The sequence below is a fragment of the Eublepharis macularius genome, chromosome 1 (assembly GCF_028583425.1).
Source record: "Eublepharis macularius isolate TG4126 chromosome 1, MPM_Emac_v1.0, whole genome shotgun sequence".
In the NCBI taxonomy this organism is placed as follows: domain Eukaryota; kingdom Metazoa; phylum Chordata; class Lepidosauria; order Squamata; family Eublepharidae; genus Eublepharis; species Eublepharis macularius.
The window spans coordinates 60,576,388-60,603,053 of record NC_072790.1 but is presented as its reverse complement, the minus strand read 5'-3'; the positions used below and the strand labels follow the sequence as shown (position 1 = coordinate 60,603,053).

Here is a 26,666-nt window from a genome sequence, read left to right as displayed (position 1 = left end):
AGTGTAATTCATCACTTGTAGTTTGGCTCTAAATGATGCTTATCTGATCATGCTAAGATTTGAATAAGTTGATTTTATCCAAGTAAGAGTACGGAAAAAACAAAAAAAGAGCAATATTCTGACCTTTGCTTAATGAGTTTTGCTACCGTCATCACTGAGATTGTCTAGTGGAGAAGCCTTTTTTTAAAAAAAAAACATCTGCAAATATTCTTGTTCAGTTCTATTTGTTGTCTAGTAAGACAAATGAAGTTTTACGGTCTGTATGCACTACCATGCTTTACTTTAAGATTTCCATCTCATCATCTTTCTGCTACTTTGGTTCATAGGATATTACATACATTCTTCCCAAACAATGAACCACATGTAGCTTAAGAGCCTGGAGCCCAATATCGCTTCTATAAGCAATAAAAATTTATTCGATCTGTTGTGTCCTTAAGCTTAATGTCTCCCTTTCAGTGAGCAATGGAAACCATACATCAACAAAACTTCAGACACATAATGACTTACTGGACACTAATGTTAGGTTTAGAGTAGTAATTAACTTTAGGGGAAGTAAGTTTGAATCAGTGCTGAAGAGCTGTACTGTGATGAAAATGTCACTACTTGGAGCAAAGTTTTTGCCATAGAGAAGTTGATAACCCGGCAACAGCCCCTTTGTTTAACGCCATAGGTTTAGAGGATACCCAGTACAAGGGTTAAGAGCAGCTTTAGGTCCACAGACCCACAACATCAGAAGCATGGGGCCATGGAGGAATTCAGCTTTCTGGAAACATGTCCAGGGGATGACCTTTCTCTCCATGCAAAAAAAAAAAAAAAGCACCCAGGTTTTAGAACAAAAAATTTCTTCTGGACTCACTCTCCCCATCCATTTTATGGGCACAGGAACTATACCTGCTCTTTCAATAGTTAATCAAATCACTTTTAAGTCAATATCAGATACGGGGGATTCCCATGCAAAACCTCAATAGACCTGTAACTCTGTGGATTTGATCAAGATTACAGTTCCTTGCTACTTACATGCTATGTTATAACGTCTTGATCCATTTTTGTATATAAAAGCTACAAAAGTATTATTTCCTTCCTTGGAATCAGCTCAGAATTGCATATAAAACATGGTGCTTGAATGTTACATTGGCATTTTACCATTAAAGATTCACTTTAAGGGATCTGCCAGCCCTGATCCCCAGATATCCTTTCAACTCTTATGGTCAATTAACCACTCACCCCTTATTTATCCACTCCATTCTCAAGTACCCCAATTCTGTTTTGAATTAGTCTAGATTGCCCAACTGGAACATAGATATGTACCAAGTATCCATATTAATAAGCCTCATTTACATTGTGTTTCATTAACCTAGTCTATAAAGATAGCCACTGCCAGCACCAGGGTTTCTGGCGCCTGCGACAACCCCCACCCCCGTGCGTAGCGCGCACATGCCATAGACTGCACAACCCAGCGGGGGGCATTCGCCGGAGGATGGCTGGGGTGGCGGGCGGAGGCTGCTCCGTGCTCCGCACGCCACCCCGGTAGCGGCTCGTGGCTGCTGCGCCCAGCTGAGTCATGTGGCGGCGGCGGCAGCGGCATGGGGCTGGCTGGCTGCAGCAGCTGCAAGCTAGCCACGCCAGCTCCACAGCACGCGCTTCCGCCCCCGGCACCCCCTCCGGCAGCTCTCCAGTGCCCTCGTGCCTGAGGCCACCACCTACCTGGCCTCTATGGGCGCACCGGCCCTGAAGATAGCATCCCAACAGGTGCTTTTCCTTATTTCCTTGGGTTTATTTTTGCCTACTTTTGGCATTTCTTCAGCCTATTTTTGTGCCCATTTTCTTTGCACTGCCAATATTTTCTTGGTGTGTCCTTTTGTGTAAAGTGATTTGTGCACCCTGGGTGCCTGGACACCTGGCACCTTTTTCAGCTTGTGAGCATAGCTCATTCTTTTGAAACTATTTCAGGGAACTTTCACTCTTCAAGACAGGTCATATGTTTTATTCCAGCACAAATATCTACACATATACTAGCATGTCTAGGACCATCTGAACATCATCACAAATAGATCTATGCTGTTTATTAACTACAGCTGTGGATGATTTATAATTGTTGCTAATTGGAATGTGTACAAGTGAACATCTCGTTGTTTTCTGTGTGTTTTTGTTGTATTCTTTTAAGTTCGTGCCTTCGTAGCTATTTCATTGTTTGTCTGTTTAGCAGGAGTGAAATCCCATTACCAAACCTGAATGTCAAATCTTTAATTCCCCGCAATTGCTGGGGTCCTCCTCCAGCTCACAACCACCTGACATTCCTTGGCCCAATGCCACAGTAAGAGCCAACAACATTTGTGGGACCCTGGTATATATAGGAATAGATCCCAGTTTATAAGTTAACCCTTTTGTTGCTGGTTTGCTCTCAGAGGGACATCTCCTAGGGATTGGGAGTAGACAGAGGTGGCTAGTCATGTAACAGTACTTGTCCTGTGTGAGTCACACATTAACTCTGTTGCCTAGTATATTCTCATTTAGAAATAATTAGCATATCATAGTGGGGAAACTTCAGATGGTCAGATGGGATTGTTCTTCCTATAACTGGAGGCATGTAACTTTTATATTTATTTATTTAACAAAACTTACAGTCCACCTCTCTTCCCTCATAAAAGCCACCAGGGCAGGTAACAAAGTCTTTTGGTGAAAGACTCTTGTAAGAGATTTGGAGTGTTGCTGGATCATGGTCTGGTGCTGGAGAAAGAGTTGTCCATGACAGGAAAAAAACCCTACCTTTATTCCAGCTACATCTAGTTAGGAAGTTGCCCTCCTGTTTGTAGACCTCTGATCTGACCATGCTGATCCATGTTTTAGTTACACTGATGATAGATTATTATGATGTATTCTATGTGGGGCTACCCTTGGAGATGATCTGGAAACTTCAGCTGTTGCAAAACAGTGAAGCCTAGCTATGATGTGGGAGTAGCTCATGGGATGATCTCATTCCTCTGCAGCAGCCCCTTCACTGGCTGTCAGTTAGCTTCCAGGTCCAATTCAAGGTCTTAATATTCACCTTTAAAGCTCATTAAAGCCAGCATAATGGAAGTACTACATCTCTCTGAATGTTTTTGTGTATCAGCTCCAATCTTCCAAGCAAGGTTTCCCATTGTCTATGGCATATTCTGCCATGGTCCAGGCTCAGGCTTTTTCAGTGCCCATTCCTCATGCCTCTGGAATAGCCACCCAGAAGAGCTCTCAGGGCTCCTACCCTCTTGGCTTTCCCATGACTGTAAAACAGGTATTTTGGAGAACTTTTGGGGCAGCCTCAGCATGGACAAAACAGGAATACCCTGTAGATTGGGACATACAGAGCTTTTTTCTGGGAAAAGAGGTGGTGGAACTCAGTGGGTTGCCCTCGGAGAAAATGGTCACATGGCTGGTGGCCCTGCCCCCTGATCTCCAGACAGAGGGGCGCAGAGGGCAATCTAAACTCCCCTCTGTCTGGAGATCAGGGGGAGGGGCTACCAACTATGTGACCATTTTCAAGAGGTGCCGGAACTACGTTCCACCGCGTTCCAGCTGAAAAAAAGCCCTGGGGGCATATATTGTTTTAGTTTCAAATATTGGTTTTAATAAATTATTTATATAATTTTTACATTGTTGTGACCTGCCTTGGGTCCTGAGAAGCCTGGGGCAAAGACAGGTGTATGTATGCATGTTTGTGTGCTGTGGTTACAAATTGTGATTTGAAACGTACAGGTTAGTGCAACACCCATAGTAATGTTGCACCACGGTTAGCACAGAAAATGAAAGAAAATGGAATAACAACAACATTCGATTTATATACCATCCTTCAAGACAACTTAACACCCACCCAGAGCAGTTTAATGAGAATTCATGCATGAGAAGAACACAAGGAAATGTTCTGGCCATTTTTATCTGATTGAACAGTGTTTTAACTGATTGGGGTATAGTGTTGTTATAAGTAATACCTTAAAATCGTAGTGGGTATAGTCTAAAAAAAAAGGCAAGAAAACAGTATGAATTTAAAATTGTCTGGTACATCACCTTTGCTGTTATGACAAATTAGTTGTTTTTGACTTTTTGTATCAGAGTCATTTATATCCTTAATTTTTCATTACTTACCTGTCCCTGGTAGCGGTAGAAACGAAATAATAGATTTTATTTTCAGGTCACAAAACCATACAGGTTCATTTGTGGTGCATGTCACATCAGTCAACAATACATTTTCAGAGTAGTATCAACACATACAGTTAATAATTTTAATATATCATCAAAATTGTTCAGAATATTTCATATATTTTCCAGAATATTTCATCATATATTTCATCATATATTTCATATATATGTTTAAAGTATCTTATTGACATCAGATGCCACTGAAATACCACTGCATAGAAACATTACTTTAAGCTTGCACATACTGCACTTTGTTACAAATTGGCAAAATGTCATAATATAAATATTGATGGGGCTTTATTTATTTTACATTGCATTTTCTTCAGTGCTACATCTTAATTTTATTTTTTTTTCCCTTTTGAATGTGATAAATACATTTTATGAGATCCCTAATACCTCAATATTGCAGCAGCTGGTGAAAAGTCAGATTGACAACCACTGGAAGATTCTGGGGGGAAAGTGGGTTATAAATCTAATAAATAATCCATCAGTCCTTTATTGGCATAAGAAAAGCAGAATGACACATGATATACAGACTGCATAAGGGTGATAATTAAATAAATATATCATCAGGATAGCTCTTTATCTAATAAATAATAATAACAACAATAAAATTGGTGTGACACCAAATCCACTACCCCTCATTTTGCTCCTGTTGCTTCACAGAGCAGCCTGAGGAGCCCAGGGGTGATGAGTGAGAAATCCCTCATCTACGGTGGTCTATACCCTTCTTAGCATTTTATAATCCTCCCGCATCCTATGGAGTGTTGTGCATATTATCAGCATACTATTTACTTTTTTATTTTCAAAAAATGTATACCACCTTTCCATCCAGTTGAGGTGTCACAAGGCAGTGAACCATCAAAGCATTAATGCCAGCTTTTATGTAGGACTCTTATGTCCAGTCTAATGTTGGCCCTCCAGAGTAACTAGTTGGTCACTGTATGAATCATGATGCTGGGCAAGAGGATCACAGCCTGAGCCAGCTGTGCTTTTCTTATGCTATTATAGTTACAGATGTATAAACAATTAAAAGCAACAATTAAGACATATAAACAGGAAGAACAATATTAACATAAGTCATCTCCTGACATCTTAGGCCACATCATACTGGAAGCCCATGAGCTGCTTTACTGCATGGTATAATTGTGATGATAAAATGGAAGATTTATTGGAGAGATGGAAATGGAAGAACAGACAAAAGTCTGTTCTTCAGCTTGGCTAGGATAGCTCATAAAATTATCCTATTATTAGAAATAGGGATATTGTTTAAAGAATATATTTAAATAATTTTGTCCAGTCAGGGTATAAAGTGCTAATAGTATAGGCACTTTGAGACTATAGTACAGAGCCCCTTTGCCCAGCTGCTTGGTAATCGCCTGCCACCGGTGAGCAACCCAGGCAACCAGGTGACATGTGCGCTCCCAGCCAGCACGATGATGTCACTTCTCGAAGTGGCATCATTGCGCCAGCTGAAGGCGTGCTCCTGCACCTCATGCTGGGCTGATTATAGCCCCAGAACAGACTGATTCATAAATTGGCCCAATGTGAAGTGCAAGAACATTCCTGTGGCCACCATGATGACATCACTTCCGGATGTGATGTCATTGTGTGCCAGCCACAAATGCACACATTAAGATTGAAGCCTGCTAAGTATCAGCCTCCCCCTCTGGTTACCAGAGCGACCTGGCGACCCTAATAAGGGGGTGTATTTAAGTTCTACTGGATAGCATGCAAATGTATTTGATGAGATGAATATAAATCCTTTGGTTTTTGTGTTATGATGAAATCATTATAAATTCCTCCCAGATATCAAGTCTGTGTAATTAATGGTGGGCACTTTTTGTTAAACACTATAAATATAGGTCAAGATGGGTAGCCATAGAAAAGAGCAAGAGTCCAGTAGCACCTATAAGTAGAGATGGGCACAAACAGCAGTACAAACAAAAAAAAAGCCACGAACAGCCCAATCTGCTGTTCATGAACAAGCTGTTCGTGAGGCCCCGTTCTAAATGAACAGGTGGTTGTTGCATGCCTCGTTCGTTGCTATTCGTTGCTGTTCGTCAAGCCAGACAGTCTGGCACCTGGATTCAATTCCCTTGGAAACTTAGGCAGGGATTGTCTGAACTCTGTCTGAACTCCTGCTGTTGCCCTGGAAACCCCAATCTAAGCCCAATTTAGCTTGATAGGTAGGTCTTCCTTTCAAGTGTGGAGCTCCAAATTTGTTACAACAAGGGAGCAAAGAGCAGGGGGGATGGGGGCTCCCAGCTCTGACTTTGCAGACAGTGGAGAGACAGTTTCTGTTGGCATTTTGATAGAGTGCATTGGAGCTTGAATTTTCTTTTGTGTGTGGTGGGATAGGGATCTACCCTTTCAAGTTCTAGGGCTGCTGCCAGGCTCTGGGCCAAGCTATTATTTATTGTTGGTACCTTTCCTGGTGCCTGCTCAGGTCAGGTTTCTGGGAGTGGTGCAGTAGGGATCTTGACTTGGATGGCTGGAGGAGAGCCTGCTGGCCCCCACGAACAGCCAACCACGGACATGTTCGTGAACAGGGCCATGTTTGTGATTGTTCATGAGTCCCTGTTCATGGATGGCAACAAACAACGAACATCATGTTCGGGGTTTTTTTTTTTCTGTTCATGCCCATCTCTACCTATAAGACTAACAAAATCTGTGGTAGGGTATAAGCTATCTGAAGAAGTGAGCTGTGGCTCACAAAAGCTCATACCCTGTCACTAATTTTGTGAGTCTTATAGATGCTACTGGACTCTTGCTCTTTTCTACTATAAATATACTTACGATGGCTTCTACTTAAATAAATTGCCAAATTATAAGACATTTTAAGTTGGAAAAAACCCAATCATTTGACTGGCAACTCTAGCTTGGTTGAGAGATTTTAATAAGACAACTATTATTTTATTCCTTTGACAATCTAATGAGGGCTTCAAAGACAGATCTTTCCACTTTCTCTGAAAGAGGCAACAATACAAATTTAATAAAGAACACAATTTTACTCAATGAAGTTTCTATTTAATGTTTACCTGTGTGAATAATTCATATACATGTAGCTATTTGCAGGTTGAACTTTAGTTCATTACTTAAGTTCTTCTCTGGCTGATGGGAATGTAGTCATTATTTACTTAGATTCATAGAATCATAGAGTTGGAAGGGGCCTTACAGACCATATAGTCCAACCCTCTGGCCAGTGCAGGAGCAGCCTAAAGCATCCACTACAGATATTCATCCAGGCACTCCATGAGGACTGCCAATGAAGGGGAACCCACCACATCCCTAGGCAGAAGATTCCACTGTTCAGTTACTTTAGAGGAAACCTCTGATTTCAGTTTCAGCTTGAGGTCTGTTTTAAATATGAAGTGTGCAAAATGTTTGAGAAGCTATCATCACAGCTTGAATCCAGCTGCCTGTTGGTGTCAGACCAATACAGTCAATATTGCATAATGAAATGGAAAAAGGAGTATTGGATTTTTATACTGCAATACCACTTGTAGGTCAACAAAATAAAATTTAAAAGTTTCCCTCTGACCTAGTGAAACAATCCCCCCCAAATTATCATTCAGCCTTATTCTACATGCAACAACACTGCTATCATGACATTCCATCCTTTTCAATGGATGCTGAAAGTTTCCTTTCTTATAAAAGTCCTGCAAGTAGAATGCAGAAAAGACAGAATAGATGCATCAAATGATTTTGAGAGCTTCTTCAAAGCCATGTTCTTGGTGCCAAAGTGGTAAAAACATGGTGAAAACCAAGACTGTTAATGTAGCAAATGTTCAGTGTAGGCAAGTATAAGGTAATGCCTAACTTGAGTGTCGTAAGGTAGAAAGGCAGCTAACAAATATTTTATATAAATAAATAAAATATACATTGGAACAAAAAAAATATCCCAATTTCAAGTATATGCTAATGGGGTATGAATTTGTTGAGATTGAGAGGGAAAGAGACCTTGGGATCATAGCTAATGAAGGTGTTGATCCAATGTGCCACAGCCGTGAAAAGGGCAAACACTATGCTGGGGATTATTAGGAAAGGGACTGAAAATAAAACAATATTATAATGTATAAATCTATGGTGTGGCCTAATTTGGAATACTATGCAGATCTGGTCACCGTATCTCAGAAAGGCCATTGCAGAGATGGAAAAAGTATAGAAGAGGGCATCCACGATGATTAGGGGTGTTAGAGACTCTGGGACTTTTCAGTTTAGAAAAGAGACAATTAATGTGTGACATGATGGAGAATTATGCACGGTGTAGAGCGAGTGGACAGAGAGAACCCTTTTCTCCCTCTCCCAAAGTACTAGAACTCGAGGGCATCCAATGACGTTAATGGGCAGTAGATTAAAGACAGACAATAGGGGCCGTTTCCATACTGCCTTAAGAAAGCGGCAGGCTCCTGGAACGCTGACGGCTTCTTCGTGCAATATGAGCTGAAAAAACACCCCACATCCATTTTAAAGAAAACATCATGCAAAGAAGCTGCCAATATTCCGGGAGCCTGCCGCTTTTTTAAGGTAGTATGGAAACGGCCAGGAAATACTTCTTTACGCAAGTGATTAAAATGTGAAATTCATTGCCAGAGGATGGAATGATGGCCACAAGTACAGATAGATTTAAAAGGGGATTCAATAGATTCATGGAGGATAGGTCTATAAGTGGCTACTAGTCATGGTGACTAAAGAGAACCTCCACATTTAGAGGCAGTAAACCTCTGAATTCCAGTGGCAGGAGGCAACTTGAGAGGAAGGCCTTGGACTCAGCCTCTGTGCCCTATTGTTGGCCCTCCATATTAATTGTTTATGACATATTCAGGAGGGTTTACATGCAGGATTTAAATCCAGTGGCACCTTAGAGACCAACAAGATTTTCAGGGTGTAAGCTCTTGAGAGTCAGAGCTTCCGTCTTCTGAAAATCTCATTGGTCTCTAAGGAGCCACTGGACTCAACTCCTGCTGTTCTACTGCAGACCAGCCTGGATACCCAGTATCCACCTAAAACTTACATGCAGGGTCATCGTCCTTTTGGGTAAATATGATAGCTAAGCCCAGAAAATTATGTTAGTAATCAAGATGCTCTTACTATGTTATATGACGCTTTAAAGCTATGTAGGCTTGAATTCCACCTGGATTGCCACAGATGCAATGAGGGGAGGGCAATTTTCATTAACCCCCTCCCTCCTCCCTTGGAAGATCTCCAATTCTACCTTAATCTATTACTGAGAGTTCCCTCTCCCTCGGGAACAGCTGTTTGTGGTGTTTAGGGGGCTGCTGTACAAGGAAAGAATAAATGAAAATCACCCCCTCTCCTTTCACCTGTGGAAATCTAGGTAGGATCCAAGCCACAGCAGTATAGTAACTATAATAATGGAAGCAATCAAAACCTGACTAGGTAGCTCAACCCAGCTGCTTGCTTTTGTAGTGTGGGTCTCTCAAAAATAATTTTTGTATACGTAATTCCATGGTTGCCCTTCAGTAATTGAACCCCAAATAGCACTAATGTCTACTATAATGTGAACACAAAATATGAAATAAAAACTGTCTAGGAATGGGTGGGAAGAAAGAGGATATCTTACAGGAAATAAGCCTGTATACAAAATGGAGGTACAAGGAAGATTGTACATTGACTCTCCAGTGACATTCTTTTGAAATTGTTGCTTAATCTTTTCTATTCAGACAGGTTCATGTAAATGATTCATTGCATAATTTAATACTTACTAGGTTTATATCTCTGTGAATTGGTTCAGTATGCCTACAGGCCCCAAAGGAGGTCATGATTTCATTATATTAACCACAGTGCCAAGCACACTGTAAGCAAGAGTCCCTTGGGTTTTTTGAAAAAATGAAATCCGTACATTTTATACACAAAGGAGAAAATCTGAAGTGAAACCAGGGACATTGTGAGGTGATTAGCTTGCACAGTGCAGAGTCAAGCCAGTTCAGTGTTTTAGCTTGCAGGTGAATGTTTTATGCACTGAACCATAGTAGACAAAGTGGGAGAAATTTTAATCTTATTTACTTCCTCAAGGACATGTTTTTAATTGAAAGGAAGTAAGCCATGGTTGCAAGACACACTTTTAACTGGTGGTCAAAAGCAAGGCTTGATGTGAATAAGCTTAATGTTTTTCATTGAGGTTTGCTGTTGCCAGAGAGAATTTGCAAATGGGTTTACTTGAAGCACTTAATACACTGAATGGAGATATTAGTGGATGCATTATTATTTCTTTAAAACACCAAGATAATGGTTTTTGGCTTTTCGGAGTAGGAATGCTTATATCACAATTAAAATTGAAGACAGTTGGGCAACTAATTGAATTTTAGAATTTTCCACAATACTAATTTCCACACAGGGTGGGCAGGTGGGCTGAGCTCAAGGCGATAGTTGTGGAGCTGCCTTTTTAGGCACCAAGCTCTTCCCCCTTCCCCGAGTACCCAGATGGCCAGGGATGGGCCCTGCTGCTTTCCCCTTCCGAGGTAGCAAAGGCAGCCCCTAGCCCTAGCAGCCATGTCTGATAGCCAGGAGGGCTGGACTACTGCAGCACCCTGGAATTTGGATAATGTGATATATAGTTCTGTGTCATCTTTATATTGATGGCATCCAACTCCAAATCTATGCATGATTTCTCCTGAAGTCTTTACACAGAGGTTGAAAAACATGGGGGACAAGACTGTACCCTGCAATGTAGTTACCACGCTGCCGATTGTTGGTATTCCACAGCAATCCTTGGAGTCATTCCATGAGGAATGATTTAAACCAATCCAAGGTACATCCCTGATACCTCCTTCTGCCTCGAAATGTCCCAATAGGATTGCATGATCTACTGTGTCAAAGGCTGCAGATAGATCAAGGAGGAGCAATAAAGAAGCATGGCCTTTGTCTACATTCAGGCTGATTCCGCACACATTGGATAATGTACTTTCAATGCACTTTATCAATCGTTTGAGGTGGATTTTTTGTTCCGCACACAAATCCATTCCAAATGATCTATAAAGAGGATTGGAAGTGCATTATCCAATGTGTACGGAATCACTGTCAGACAAAAGGTCATCAGCTAAAGCCACCAGAGACATCTCTGTACCATAGCCCAGCCTGAAATCAGATGGAAAATGGTCCAGAGTACCAGAATTATTCAAGAAGACTGGAGGTGGCCAGCTACTGTTCTGTCAGTCACTTTTCCTAGAAAGGGTAGATTAGAGTCTTGGTAGTAATTGGTCACAATATTTTTATTTTATTTTTAGGGATTTTTTAAAGTAGCAGGTGGATAACTGCCTCTTTGAGTGGCCAAAGGAAAGTGCCTTAAGTTAGTGACTGATTTATGGTAAACATAAAGGACTCATTTATGTGGTCCTTACATGATTTTAGCAGCTAAGATGGGCAGGGATCCAGTGCATACATAGTGTCCTTCATAAATGCCTAGATTCTGTCAATATCCATCACTCTAACTGGGAAAGAATGGTCTATAAGCAGACCAACAATGTATTAAGCATTTCTTCCACTTTCCCTATATTATAAGTGGTGTTCAGGTCCAACCATATTTGTGCTACTGTATCAGCAAAAAAAAAAAAAAAACTTTGCAAAGTTATCACAGCTAATTGTCTGTTCCTCATCTGGTTCAGATTTAGGAGCCAGAAGATGCTGAGAAACCTTAAACAGTGTGGATGGTTGTGAAACAGCTGATACAATTGTGGCAGAGAAATAATATTTATGTGCCACTATCACAGGCACTTCATAGAACTTCCAATGGACCCTGAGAAAATAATTTCCTAGTGGCAGATGAGCAGCTAGGTGAATCTATTTAATTGATTCAGTCTGTTTATATCCCACCCATCTTTATTGAATCTAAAGGTCATATTCATTGGTTTTCTTGGAGGCCTCCTATCCAAATAATGGTGAGACTCAGAAGCTTCTCAGCAGTCTTCCAGGTATATCCTGGTGACATTTTTCTGTAATGAATACATAAGCAAAAAGAGAACTGTTAATTTTCCAGTTATTTGGAAATAGTTTTAATTAAAGTTAAGTGTGCCTGTATTTTCTGAATTTGGCTCATAGACTAGATTTGAAAACTTTTCATGCCCTAATTCTAGTGGATTTTAGAAAGGATAAACTGATGCAATCTTATCATCCTAAAGATAAGGGACTGGATCCAATGGCCATTCTTCCACCAATCAAAATGGGTTTGTTTTCTGATTCTGCAGATTCTTGCTTCACTCCACGCACTGCTCCTGTCTCCATTTTTGGGGATCTCAGTGGGCTGCTGCAGAAGGGGGATGCAGAAGGGGCAGATGTGAATTATACCAATGGACTTTTTAGGACTCTTTAGCTGAATGTATTGCAAGTATCATTTGAGAAGTATTTCTGAACATTCAGCGAGTGTTTTCTAAACCCATTTTAACAGACCAATAACAAATTGGATAATTTGTTATTGCTCTGTTAAACATGGATTAAGACAATATTAGCTGTATGTCCAAAATTAATTATTCAATGGACAACATTGCCCCAGAGTGCTTCAAAACATAGGGAGACCATGGGAATTACATTTGTAATTATATATGGTAAAGTCAGGTGTGTACCATTCTTCCCATAGGCTTTGGGATGAAGCTGAAAAATACTATTTTTTGCATATCTAATACTGAATCCATCCTATCACTAGAGAGATCATTTCAAATTCAGCAAGAGAATGCCTTTGAAGTGACCCTTAGATTCAGGAATAATGTTTTAATATTGACTCATTTACTGGATACAGCTCTCTGGAGCACTGTGGATTCTATTGACTCCTGGTGTACCACGTTTGTGAAACTTTTGGTAGTTTAAAGGTTAATGCCACAGAAGAGCTATCTTCCTCCTAGAAATGACTGGAAAATAGAATCGTTTGGAATTCTGGATGTTTGCTTAGTAGCCACTATATCCTGGCACTAGCAATGACTCCTGTTGCTAGGATACAATGTTCTTTTTTAAAAATGTAGAGCCATAAAAGACACAGCAGTTTGTTACTGTCATTCATCAGTAGATAGGTATTAATATACAAGTGATCTCATTCTTTTCAAAATGAATATTTTAATTGCCTATTATTTGAAGCAGCCCATTTGTTGCAGTCAAGGTTGGACTTAAAAAAAGAAATGATGAATAGTTCACTTTTTAAATATATGAATATAATACTGTATGTTGAAGGTTAAACCTTGATTCAATAAAGTTTGGGTACATGATTCATTTGCTTTTAGATTTCTGTACAGTGAAAGAAGGTATTGTTAACTTCCAAGCTTAAGAAATATAGATCAGGCCTAAGGGAACAAAGGTAAACTTTGTTTCAGTCTTCATAAATATTGACTTTCACTCAGCAAGTTCTCATTAGTGGTGAACCATGCCACTAATTTGTTTATTTCTGATTTCTTTTCAAACTTAATTTCAAAATGAGCATTGGGGTATGTCCTATCCCTGTCCTACCTCCCTTCATGGCACGCACACATGCGCGCGCACACACACATTATGAAGAAGATTTGGCAAGAAAAACATTATACTGCAGACTTGGGTCGTTTGAGGAGTTTTGGAGAATCACATGAAAGATGTGTCCCTGGAGCTCTCAGGCTATTAGGCTACTTCCTCTTGGGAGTGCCTGGAGGTATACATGCCTTAGTTGAGAGGCTCTGATTTGAGAGTGATGGATTTGAGAGACAGAGAGATGGATGGATTCATCACACCACTGGCCAAAGGATCATGGGGTGGGGGAAGCAATGAGGGTACCCGGTCTAAAGGCCGCTCGGTAAAGCACCTAGAGAAACTCATGCCAAAACCTTATTGCATTCACCAAAAAGGCCTTGTCATACATTGCTGTTAAACAGATGGCACTTTTCAATTTTGGGGCAGGTTCATATTGGCAATTTTTTTTAAACTTATGAAAATGAAGGAAATGAAATTCTATCCACATTTTTTCTCTTTTGGGAGACTGGAAAGGAGCATGCATCAACACATATCAACATACAGCTGCACGGCTGGTTTGAGATTCTTTTTTTCACCTTATAAATTTGAAAACTCTTATCATATGGTAAAGGATATTGGTGGAGCAGTGAAGAGGATCTGTCGTGGTGAGAATGTTAGACTGGTACTTGGGAGAACCATTTCAACTCTCCATCTGCCATGGATGTTCAGTGGGTAACCTTGGGATAGTCACACACTCTCAGCCTGACATCTCTCAGGGCTGTCATGAAAATAAAATGGAGGAGAGGAGACCAATGTAATCTGCTTTGGGTCATCACTAGACTGAAAGGGCTGAGTAGGAATGAAGTAAATAAATAAAACCAGCTTTTGAAATTTAGAGTAGTGCTGTATATACTTTACAGTTGCAACTTGCAATGCCGGGCTTTGCAGCTATAATTTGCATTTCATGTCATGGGATGCTCAGGTGTGATTTAAATGAGATGCAGCTGAGGCAAAAGAGTTTCCCTCTGCAACTTTGCATGGACACAGAGCCCAGTTACCCTGTAACAGTGAACACATGTACAATTCACATACAGCATACTCTTGAATATTTTTATATGTGTGTTGAGTAATTCTTATTTCACATTCAACCCATATACAGCTAAGCCTGTGATACAGACTAGACATAGGCATGGGCCACAAAAAAATCAAACCATGCAGTTTGTGGTTCATGGGTTTCCGCGAACCACGAACTCCCACGAACTGGGCCAAGTTCCTGAACCAGTTCGTGGTTCGTGGGGTTTAAATGCCCCCTTACGGCTGCTTAGCAGCAGGGAAAAGGGCATTTAATCATTTAAAGGGCCCTTTCCTGCCACTTGCAAGCAGCAGGGCCCTTTAAACAATCAGCTGGCAGGCGGGGGGAATCCCCCCACCGCCTGCCACTGATAGTTTAAGGGGACCTGCCGCTTGCAAATGGCAGGGCCCTTTAATCGGGGGTTCGTATTCAGGTTTGTGTCCATCTCTAATACAGACCCCACATTTATCCACCTACTGGTCTCCAGTTTCAATTGCAAAGTGAACATGTGTTGGCTCTTTCTTACAAACAAATGCAAACACATGCATACAGGATATGCATGTGTTAACTGTTACAGGTGAACAGGGCTAGCATCTCCTTTAAACTGGACTGTACCTGTGAAAGCTGCAACATGCACTTAGCTTGTCTGTCAGAGATCTGTAGCTCTTGTGGGAACTGGGCTGATGTTCTAGGCACCTATTACCATTTTGCATTGAATACAGGAAAATTTAAAGGAGATGCTAATTCTGTACAAATCTACACGGGCAAACTCTTTCATTTAAATCGGACCTTAGCTGTACGGTCAGGTGGATATTCTAGATTCCTTGGTTTTCAGGTTTGATATTTATACCAAAACATTCTTCTAATGAATGTGATTGATTAAATTAAGCTTTGGTAGTTGCTTATTTATTTATTTATTTATTTATTTATTTATTTATTTATTTATTTATTTATTTATGACTTACAGTTCTCTTGGTCTGTGTTTTAGGGCTAAAACATTTTCAATGAATCAATAAAGTGAATGGATTAAAAAAAAATCTGTTCTTTTAAAGGCACAGGAAAAACAAACTTTCTTTATTTGGTAATATTTCATCCATGGCTCCAATACACTTCATTTCCAGCATAATTATGATGTGGTTGTTGTACAAAGATATAAGAGACGTCAGAATAATCTACTATGGTACAGACTTTTGGGATACTGTATTTAATTTTCTGTGTTTCGTAATACTGAGTATCTGTTGACTTCTAATATAAATATTTTGCTACAATAATCAGCTTAATGAATTTTTACATCAGTATTTTGAAATGCGATCTTTTTTACCCAGGTTGACTGGCATGAATCTGCCCTCTCCTGTTATCAGCAGCAAAAACTGGTTACGACTCCATTTTACATCTGACAGTAATCATAGACGGAAAGGATTTAATGCCCAGTTCCAAGGTAAGAATTACACAGGAATCTGTCAGGAGATATCTGTATTTTCAAACTACTGTGAGAGATGTCAGTGAAAAGGTTTTATTTAGACACTTCTTGATGGAAAATACACAAATTAGAGCCATATCCTTGCCAGCTTGGAAGAGCAGCTTCCACCATACAAAAATAATGGACTCAGATAAAATCTGCTTAATAACTTCATGATTGCTGCTATTTTATCTTCATTAAAATTAGCATGGTGTATATATTTATATCTCTCGAAGAGAAGCACACTGCATACTCCCTTATTTTATTTTACTTTTAGTATAAAACGGAGCTTGGAAGCATTTCATTTGTGATTAGGGTTGCCAAGGACTAGCCAAGGATTGGCAACTCCCAGGAGCTTTATGGGGCAGAGCAGGGCAGTGCACAGTGCCTGCAATATTGCTTCTGGGTGCATAACTAGAAAGTACATAATGTATTGTCTCTCTAGCAACATCTAAAAACTCTATGGTAAAACTGGAAATCCTGGTCCCCCTAGTTATGCCTGGTCTTAGACTTAAAGGGAAACAATGGGTGTATCCAGATAGGTTTTCTGTTGGTGAAAAATAGAAGAGGGATCTTACTACCAAAGTGACTATATCATGGGACTTACATGTGGAACAGAGCCTGTAATAAAGAGGGGAACTGAGGATTAAATTGAATAATAGAGTATTGCACCATATTGTCATTTGTAGCTCAGATTTTTGGGAGATCATGATTTTTATTATTATTTTATTATTGCACTGTTTCAAGCATAATTTTATATATCAATCTGGATATAATGTGTCTGTGCACGTGTATGAGCATGCACGCACACATGCTTTATTCAGTATTAATATCAACTGGTGATAATCTTGTCCAGCTTGAATCATCATCATAATATAATAATATTTGATTTATATACTGCCCTTCAGGATGACTTAACACCCACTCAGAGCGGTTTACAAAGTATGTTATTATTATCCCCACAACAACAAACACCCTGTGAGGTGGGTGGGGCAGAGAGAGCTCCTAGAAGCTGTGAGTGACCCAAGGTCACCCAGCTGGCTTCAAGTGGAGGAGTGGGGAATCAAACCTGGGTCTCTAGATTAGAGTCCTGTGCTCTTAACCACTACATCAAACTGGCTCTCCTGAATAAAGGATAGAGTTTTTAAATATAAAAAAATCAGATGAAATATTTAAGACTGACTTAGAACAACATATTTTGTGACACAATTCATCTAAGTGTATGTAATCCGAGAGATTCAGATTGCAGCTGAACACAGACCCTTGAAAGTGTAACAGAAACTCTTTTCCAATTTTGGTTATCCTTATTTTCTTGAGTGGCCTCTGTCTAACCAAGAAATAACTATGGTCAGTTGGAGCTTTTTCAAGAAATTTGGGCTATGTTTTCACAGCCTTCTGTACATCTCAGACTTTTCTAGATAAACTTCAATCACAGTGGTGCACAGAAGGCTGATCTCACGGAACCACTGTTTCAAATCTTATGCATTCTTCTCCTATAGCTAACATTTTCACTCAAAACCTAACCCTTTTTACACAAATTCATATAGCTAGATTGTTTTTTATTAGATAACTTGTTTGAATAGATAGCAAGAGCCTCAGTGCTGTCAGTTCTCTGTATGTTCTCAAGGATATTTATCAACAAGCAATTTTTTTCTGAAATGAAATATTTATTGATTTCTTCTACCTGATAAATCATCGCTCAAAATCAGCTTTTATGATTAAAGTTGAAAGAAGACAAAGGCTTGTCAATTGTGTGTGCACATGGAATTAGTAATCTGGAATTATTTCAAAACTTGGAAATGTTCCTACTTTTAAGTTACAGTTTTCTTCAAGTTCAAACAATAGCTGCAGGGGAGAACATAGTAACTGGTAAGTAAATTTCATTGCAAGCAATATTCATCCCATAAATTGCTGTAGGATTAGGTTAGCTCCAAAAAAAGAGTAGACTTCCTATTTAAGTCAGTTCTACTGCTGCTACTACTACTTCTGGCAGTAAGATTTGTATTTTGAATGCTCAGTCTAGTTGATGTTCATGATGATTGCCACTGAAAAGGAGAGTGTAATGAGAAGCACATTGTGAGAAAGGGTTTGGGTTGATTTCGGCCCCAAAATGTCACCCACCCACCCCACCCCCCAAAACATGTTCTCATCGCATCGCATCGGGATCTTAAAGCCAATAGGCTGATCGACCAGAAAAAAGACAGCAATGTAACTAAAAATGTATTGCTGTTCAATATTCATTGAACATATTTACACACATCTAAATGTTATTTTAAAATCCAGGTATGCTAACAGAGTAATTAAAGTTTTTTTTTTAAACTGAAGATCTCTCAGATTCAATTTTTATTGGAAAAATAAAAGTTTGCAAAGACAGAGATGCATGGGATCGCTGGGGGAGAGAAACTTTGCAATTGTTTGCTTGAACAATCTCAAGAACAACCAGCTCCTTCCCCCCTCTGCCTCCCTCCGCTTGGGACAATGCTGAATTGCTTGGGGCTCAAACAGGACAATAATGCAGGAGATCTGAGAGATCTTCTTTGTTTTCTGTTTTTTAAAAAAACCTGGAATGTAACCATGTGGGGTTGCTAATTTGATTGCAGAAGCGGTGCTAGAGAAGCTTTAAATCTTTCCGGTCTTCGAAAACTTTTATTTTAAGACCTGGCAGATTCCACTCAGAGTGTATGTGGGCGGGGGAGAGAGCTGGTCCTTCTTCTCCCCATTGGGATTGATAAAGAAAACAATGGCAAATTTTCATCAATGTCTTAGCACTAATAGCAGCCAGTTTGGGGCTGGGGAGTAATGCTGAGTAGCCAGCAGAATGTGTAAAAAACAGTGGCTTCTCCCGTAATATACCACCAGAACTACCAGAGAGAAAACTCTCGGGAGAAATCAACCACAACCTTGTAACTTATCACAATAATTTCAAAAGTGCAATGTGCTATAATCATACATCAAATTCATATCCAATAAATATATACCCATATACAATCATTCATATGCATATACAAGAATAACCCAAACAAGATGGGCAATAAAGTCCAAAGAGGATCTCCTTCAGTATATAACTTCTTTTGCCTTCTGGTAAACACTCATATGCATGTATGAAAGTAACCCAACCAGGAACGGCAATAAAGGCCAGAGAAAGATCTTTTTCAGTGATGTGTCTTCTTTTCTCTTTTTCTTATCCTTTAAACGGCAGAAAACAGAACGGATGGAATACAGTTCCACGCCCTATCTGGGGCCGGCTCAAAAACTCAGATTTTGTGCCTCCACTTCCTCAGGGGCGTCATTTTCCGCTATGATTCTTATAAAGCGTTCCTTCCCTCCATCACCCGGACTGTCGGCGGCTGTGCATTCACTTGAAATAATTGTGATAAGTTACAAGGTTGTGGTTGATTTCTCCCGAGAGTTTTCTCTCTGGTAGTTCTGGGAGTAGCCAGCAGAGGCAGTGGAGGGCAATGAGAGAACCCTTCCTCTCCCCAGCGATCCTGAGTGACTGTCTTAAAACTACAATTCCCAGGCAAAATCGTGTCACCTGACACATTAAAGAACACATGGCATTACTTCGAGTTTGCCCCTGTGTTCAGTTTATCCATGAGCAAATGAACCCTTCCAAGTTTAAAAGAATCTATTACCAACAGTGAAACTAGTGATTTCTTACTCTCTAGATGAATTACAAGCTGATATTTAATAAACCATTAACCAGGCTATAAAAGAGATTGTCTTCTGCCCAGTTTCTATTAACAAGGAAGATGAGATACGTCTAGGTCATGCTAAATTAGATCTAAAGAAATTTGTCTGGATTATATCTGGGTGCTTACCCAGACTACCAATCCACACCAGAATATTTTACAAATCTAGTGCAGTTATTTTTGCCCCAAATGCATGCAAAGCTGCAGGAACATACTGAGCACCTATGGTGGAAAAAAATCCTCAAAATTACAGCCATACTCTTAGCTTTCATAGATCTCTCTTTAGCGTGCAAAGCCTAAGTGTGTGTGTGGGGGGGGGCAGGGGGGACATGTTCTGCTTGCACTGTTAGTGGGGTCAGAAACCATATGGTAGTTGCCCATGAAAATGGTGAAGTTTGCCTTCTTAGTAAGAATGGGGATTTTTTATTTGAGTATGTGTGAATGGTGGCCATCAGCTGAGAACCATTCTGATTAAAACTGATTTTATAGGTGCATAAGTTATAAGCACACAAACCCAAAATATATCTCATTTTGAATTGTGAATGGAATAATAAATATGAATGCTAAGTAATAATAATAAAAGTAAGATATGATAAAAACTGAGTATAACAAGCTGAGGGGTTGTGTCTTACGTGCTTGTTGAATTCAAATTTCATCACATCACTAACAAAGAAGCATGCATTCCCATTTTTATTACTCATTGATGACACAAGATGTACTCTTCTTTACATCTGGTAGCTCTGTTATCCTGCACTAATTCTATCTGCACGCAACAAACAAGGAATGTGAGTGGGCTGGCTGTTCCCAGGGTGCATAGCAGACTGGGCAGCCCGGAGAGCAGGGGTGCATATACTGTGCAGCAGACCAGGCAAGTGAGTTGGGTGGCTGCTCCCTGCGCATGTGGCAGGCTGAGCGATCGTGCAAGCATGGGTGTGCATGCCATGAAGCAGAACAGGCAGGCAAGTAGGCTGGTTGCTCCCTGGGTGTGCAGTAGGCTGGATGGTTGGCAGAGCAGGGCCACGTGTGCCACACAGGTTTCCGGTAGTTCAACTTTGTTTCCTCAGACAGTCGAGCAAAAAAAACCCCAGATTGTCCGAAGGAAAACTGGTCACCTGGCAACCCTAAGCACATGGACAAGCAATGTAAGGATTCTTCTTCCTTGCCGCCCCCCCCCCCCCCGCCCAAAGTAACACTGAAAGGAGAATTAGACATGGATGACAAAATGCTACATTGCACAGCAAGGAGGAACCCATAAGAACTCTCACCCCAGAAAGGGGTAGGGAACCTAGTCTGAGGCCCAGCAAAGGGTGACAAGCAGATTTCCAGGGCATTAAGTCACTTTGTTATACACTAATACACACATATGCCACTGTGCGTTGGTGAAACACCATGCAAAAGAGAATCATGAGCACATCAATCACACAGAGGTGAAAAAGTTGCTTGTGAAAGTTGTTGCACATTGCACATCTGCAGTTATTGTTACAAAATGTGAACATTTATTTATTTAAGATATTTATATCCCAATTGCTGTCCTTGGAATGAAGGCTATAAGGTGCAAGGAAACAAAAGCAGCATAAGAGTCCATTAGTGAGATAAAAACGGCACACAGGTTTAAAATTCACAGGTTAAAAATAATTATTCTGTTCCACTTAAGCTACTAGTTTGGAGGAGAAGAATGTAAGGAGTATCCCTCACAATCCAGTGTAGTGGGGTTCTTTAAAATCCAATCCAGTAAAGTCAGCGGGATTAACCCAGCATACATGCAGGATTATAGCCATGGCATTTAAATAAAATAAATTACCTGTATTTTAAATATTTCTTGCTATGCAGTCTTCTTTTATCTGATAGATCAAGATGCTTAGCCATGTTAGTCTGTCTGTATCAATGGAAACGAGCAAGAGTCCAGTAGCTATAAGACTCACAAAATTAGTGGTAGGGTATGAACTTTTGTGAGCAACAGACTACTTCTTCAGATACAGCTAGAATGTGAGTCCATCTGTCCTTATATCTTGGAGAGTGGAGTGATTACAGAAGCCGAATTATAATAGCTGGTGAAGGACAAAGGCAGGCGTGATTGAATTGGATGGGGTATGCAGAGGGGTAGTGAGTGTGGAGAAATTACGATTGGTAATGAGTAGAGATGGGCACAAACAGCAATACAAAAAAAAAAGCCACAAACAGCCCAATCTGCTGTTCGCGAACAAGCTGTTCGTGAGGCCCCATTCTAAATGAACAGGTGGTTATTGCAAGCCTCGTTCGTTGCTGTTCGTCTTGCTGTTCGTCAAGCCAGACAGTCTGGCACCTGCAATCAATTCCCTTCGAAATTTAGGCAGGTATTGTCTGAACTCTGTCGGAACTCCTGCTATTGCCCTGGAAACCCCAATCTAAGCCCAATTTAGCTTGATAGGTCTTCCTTTCAAGTGTTGCGCTCCAAATTTGTTACAATAGGGGAGCAAAGAGCAGGGGGGATGGGGGCTCCCAGCTCTGACTTTGCAGACAGTGGACAGTTGCTGTTGGCATTTTGATAGAGAGAGTGCATTGAAGCTTGAATTTTCTTTGTGTGTGGTGGGATAGGGATCTACCCCTTCAAGTTCTAGGGCTGCTGACAGGCTCTGGGCCAAGCTATTATTTATTATTGGTACCTTTCCTGGTGCCTGCTCAGGAAAGGTTTCTGGGAGTGGTGCGGTAGGGATCTGCCCCTTCAAGTTCCAGGGCTGCTGCTAGGCTCTGGGGCCAAGCTATTATTTATTATTGGTACCTTTCCTGGTGCCTGCTCAGGTCAGGTTTCTGGGAGTGGTGCAGTAGGGATCTTGACTTGGATGATGGTTGAAGGAGAGCCTGCTGGCCCCCATGAACAGCCAACCACGAACATGTTCGTGAACAAGGCCATGTTTGTGGTTGTTTGTGAGTCCCTGTTCATGGATGGCAACGAACAACAAATATCATGTTCGGTTTATTTTCTGTTCATTCCCATCTCTAGTAATGAGACAGGAAGCCTTTATCTGAATTCAATCTAGGTGGATGCATCATCTTGAGCTTCGTTATCAGTTGCAATTCAGCAGTCTCTCTTTCTAATATCCATTTGAAATTCCTCTGCAGGAGGACTGCTACTTTTAGGTCAGTAACTGAATGTCCTGGAAGGTTAAAATGACCCCCCACTGATTTTTGAATGTTTTGGTTCCTTATGTCAGACTTATGTCGATTAATTCTTTGTCAAAGGACTGGCCAGTTTGTCCAGTGTAGAGAGTGGAGGGGCATTGCTGACACATGATGACGTAAATCACATTGGAGGATGAGCAGGAGTATGAACCTGAGATGGTATGGCTGATGTTGTTGGGTCCACTAATGATGTTGCTCGGATTAATATGAGAGCAAAGTTGGCATGTTGGTTTGTTGCTGGCCGTGGCACCAGAGTCCATGTTAGTGTTAAGTAGTTTATCATTGTGGGTGAGTAGTTGTTTCAAGTTAGTAGACTGTCTGTAAGCAAGAAAAGATCTCCCCTCCTCCACTGCCTGTGTGAGGAAAGTGTCACAATCCAGCATAGGTTGTAGGTAAATAATGCATTGGACTGGCTTGAATTGTGGGCTATAGGTGACCACCAATGGTGTTCTGCTCTTATTTTCTTTGGGCTTGTCTTGTAGCAAGTTGTCCTTGGGTGACATTCTTACTTTCCCAATCATCTTTCTCACTATGTCAGGGGGATACTGTAATTGCAAAAATGTCTGTTGCAGTTCCCTCAAGTGACTATCTCTGTCTGATGGGTTGGAGCAGATGCAACTATAGCGTAGGGCTCGGCTATACACAATGGATTGTTTGAGGTGGCTGGGATGGTGGCTCGAGGCATATAGATATACTTGCTCAAATGTTGGTATAATATTGTACTTATGTGTCCCTCGTGTATCCATATTGTGGTGTCCAGGAAGTTTATTTCTTGTATAGAGTGATTCATAGTTAGATTGATGGTGGGGTGGAAGGTGTGGAAAGCCTGGTGAAGTCTCTCGAGGGCTTCTTTGCCATGAGTTCAGACAATAAAGATGTCATCAATAAATCTCGGCATTCAGAAAACACTGTTCTAGGTCCGTCATGAAAATGTGTGCATACTGAGGAGCCATGCGGGTGCCCATGGCTGTGCCATTGATCTTAAGGTATAGGTTCTCACCAAACCTGAAGTAGTTATGAGTGAGAACAAACGTGCAAAGTTCATTGGCAAGATCTGCTGTGGTCTTGTCTGGGATGATGTTTCTAATGGCTTGTAGTCCATCTTGATGGAGCATGTTGGTGTACAAGGACTCAACATCTATGGTGGCTAGAATGCTGTTTTCTGGGAGATAAAAACGACGACAACAACATTCGATTTATATACTGCCCTTCAGGTCAACATAACACCCTCTCAGAGCGGTTTACAAAGTATGTTGTTATTATCCCCACAACAAACACCTTGTGAGGTGGGCGGAGCTGAGAGAGCTCCTAGAATCTGTGACTGACCAATGGTCACCCAGCTGGCTTCAAGTGGAGGAGTAGGGAATCAAACCCAAGTTAGAGTCTTGTGCTCTTAACCACTACACCGAACTGGCTCTCTGGTTGATGGACTGCAGTTTCCTCAGGAAGTCTGTGGTATCACGGACATAGCTGGGGGTGTTAATGACATATGGTCTCAGAATGGAGCCCATAAATCCTGATACTCCTTCCATGATGGTGCCTATGCTTGAGACAATGAGACGTCCAGGTTTGGCTATCTTTGGCAGGAGGTAGAAGGTGCTCGGTCGAGGTTCTTGGGGCATACCCATATATGTACGCTGGGATTTTCTTCATGATTTTGTTGAGTTCCTGCTGGCAGTAACGTGTGGGGTCTGAGGACAGCAGCTTGTAGAAATTGGTGTTGGAGAGTTGTCGTTCAGCTTCTCATATGTAATATGTGTTGTCCATTATGACAATGACTCCTCCCTTGCCAGCTTGCTTTAATATAATGTCAGGATCGTTTCTCAGGCTGCTTATGGCATTCTTCTCTTTGTGGCTGAGATTGGGTCTTGAGTGGTCTTTTTTGGTGATTATTTCAGCTTGGGCTTGGTGACAGAAACATTCTATGTATGAGTCTAGTGTGGAGTTGCAGCCTTCAGGGGGGTTCACATGGAGTCCTTCTTTCTGTAATGTTGCGTGAAGTTAATTGGTCACCCTTATACTATTCATTGGTGGAGGGGTGAGGAGGTAGCTGTTCGGCAACGGATTGTTGAGGCTTTGAGGAGGCTGTCTGTCCAAACATGTTCTGTTCTGTGCTGTGGTGAAAGTATTCTTTCAAGCGCAGACAATAGAAGAAGGCCTCCAGGTCTCCACAGAGCTATATTATCTGTGTAGGTTTAGTGGGACAGAAGGATAATCCTTTTGAAAGGACAGATTCGTCTGCTAAGCTGAGAGTTAGCTGGGAAAGGTTAACAATATTACTGGTGGGATTGTTGTTATGACTGATCGTGGCTGGCTTGTAAAAGGTTGGAAAGTTTTTTTGTCCTGCTTTTGTCTGGTTAGCATTTCTTTATAGAATTTATTTGCTAAACTAAATATAATTACTTTTATAGGAGAACAAGCATATCATAACAAATTATAAAGCTAATGGTCTTAAACAGGCAATCTGATCCAAAAGGGCTGTACAGGATTAATTCAGTTTCAGACGTTTGAAAGATTGATTAAAATAGATTAAAGCACTATTGTGACTTTACCACTGCAAGATTTAATCTTGAGAATTTAGCTTTTACTCAATATTGCTTCCAGTGGTCCTCAAACTAACTGAAAGTGAAATGATATCTATTGTTGGTTGCTCTTGAGACTCAAGTTTCACCTTTAGTTTAAAACTGGCTAGTCAAAATTAAAAATAAAACCAAAAACAAAACACACTTCATGCACGGTCATTTCAATATTATTTAGCTCTCCTTCAGGCACCACATATAATACTCATCACAGGCAACATTTATTTGGTCACTGCAATTAGATGATTTATAGTCTGGTTATACACATACGCACACTCAGATATTCTTTCAACAAGAGGATCTAATGAGGGCACGGATAAGAGGATGCAGGACTAAGTACCAACTCTGGCTTAGGAGATTCCTGAAGATCTGAGGGCAGAGCCTGGGGAGGGCAGAATTTGGGAAGGAGGGAGCTCCACATGGATGTGATTCCATAGAGTCTACCCTACAAAGTTTCCATTACCTCCAGGGGAACTAATCTTTGGAGCCTTGGAATCAGTTGTAATTCTGGGAGAACTCCTTGCCCCACCTGGATGTAGGGTTGCCAGGTGGGCATGGGAGGCAGTGGGGTACTTATGCACACTCCCCTATCACACCAGAAAATTACATCATTTTATTTATTGTAGGGGGGGAAATCATCATTATGACTCAGTTGTTTATGATACATGAACATGGATGGGAGCATTTTTAATTAATTGGGCTTCAGTGCAACCCTCAGCTTCCCTGTTGCTCTGGAACATGATGTTCTGGCACAAAGGGGGAGCTATGGGGAGCATTGAAGCCAGATTAATTAAATATTGCCCAATTTGAGGCGACTTTAAATCAGCTTCACTGCAACCCAATGATGTCATTTTCCAGAGGGACAGGGAAGTACAAGAGCATGTGCATGAGCCTCTCTCCCCTGTGCCTTTCTGTCCCACTAGCTGGGTGAGTGGGGGTGGTGGGTAACCCCCGGGGGGCGAGGTGGTGGCGGCAAGCCTACCTGGAGAATGGCAACCCTATAACAGGGTTTGGGGTATAACATAGCCAAAAATCTTACTTACTAGCATCTCTAGGTGCATGTTTTAGCATATTGGGCATAAATCTTATGGAAGTTCATGTATTTG

At 40.9% G+C, this 26,666-nt stretch overlaps 1 protein-coding gene across 1 annotated transcript in view; it reads left to right on the top strand.

The window, feature by feature from the left end:
• CSMD1 (CUB and Sushi multiple domains 1) overlaps window positions 1–26,666 on the top strand; it is a 1,321,894-nt gene that overhangs the window by 737,968 nt on the left and 557,260 nt on the right. Inside the window, exon 6 of the mRNA XM_054971211.1 lies at window positions 15,997–16,109. Within this exon, the coding sequence (XP_054827186.1) occupies window positions 15,997–16,109 (113 nt within the window). The remainder of the gene's footprint in view (window positions 1–15,996; window positions 16,110–26,666) is intronic.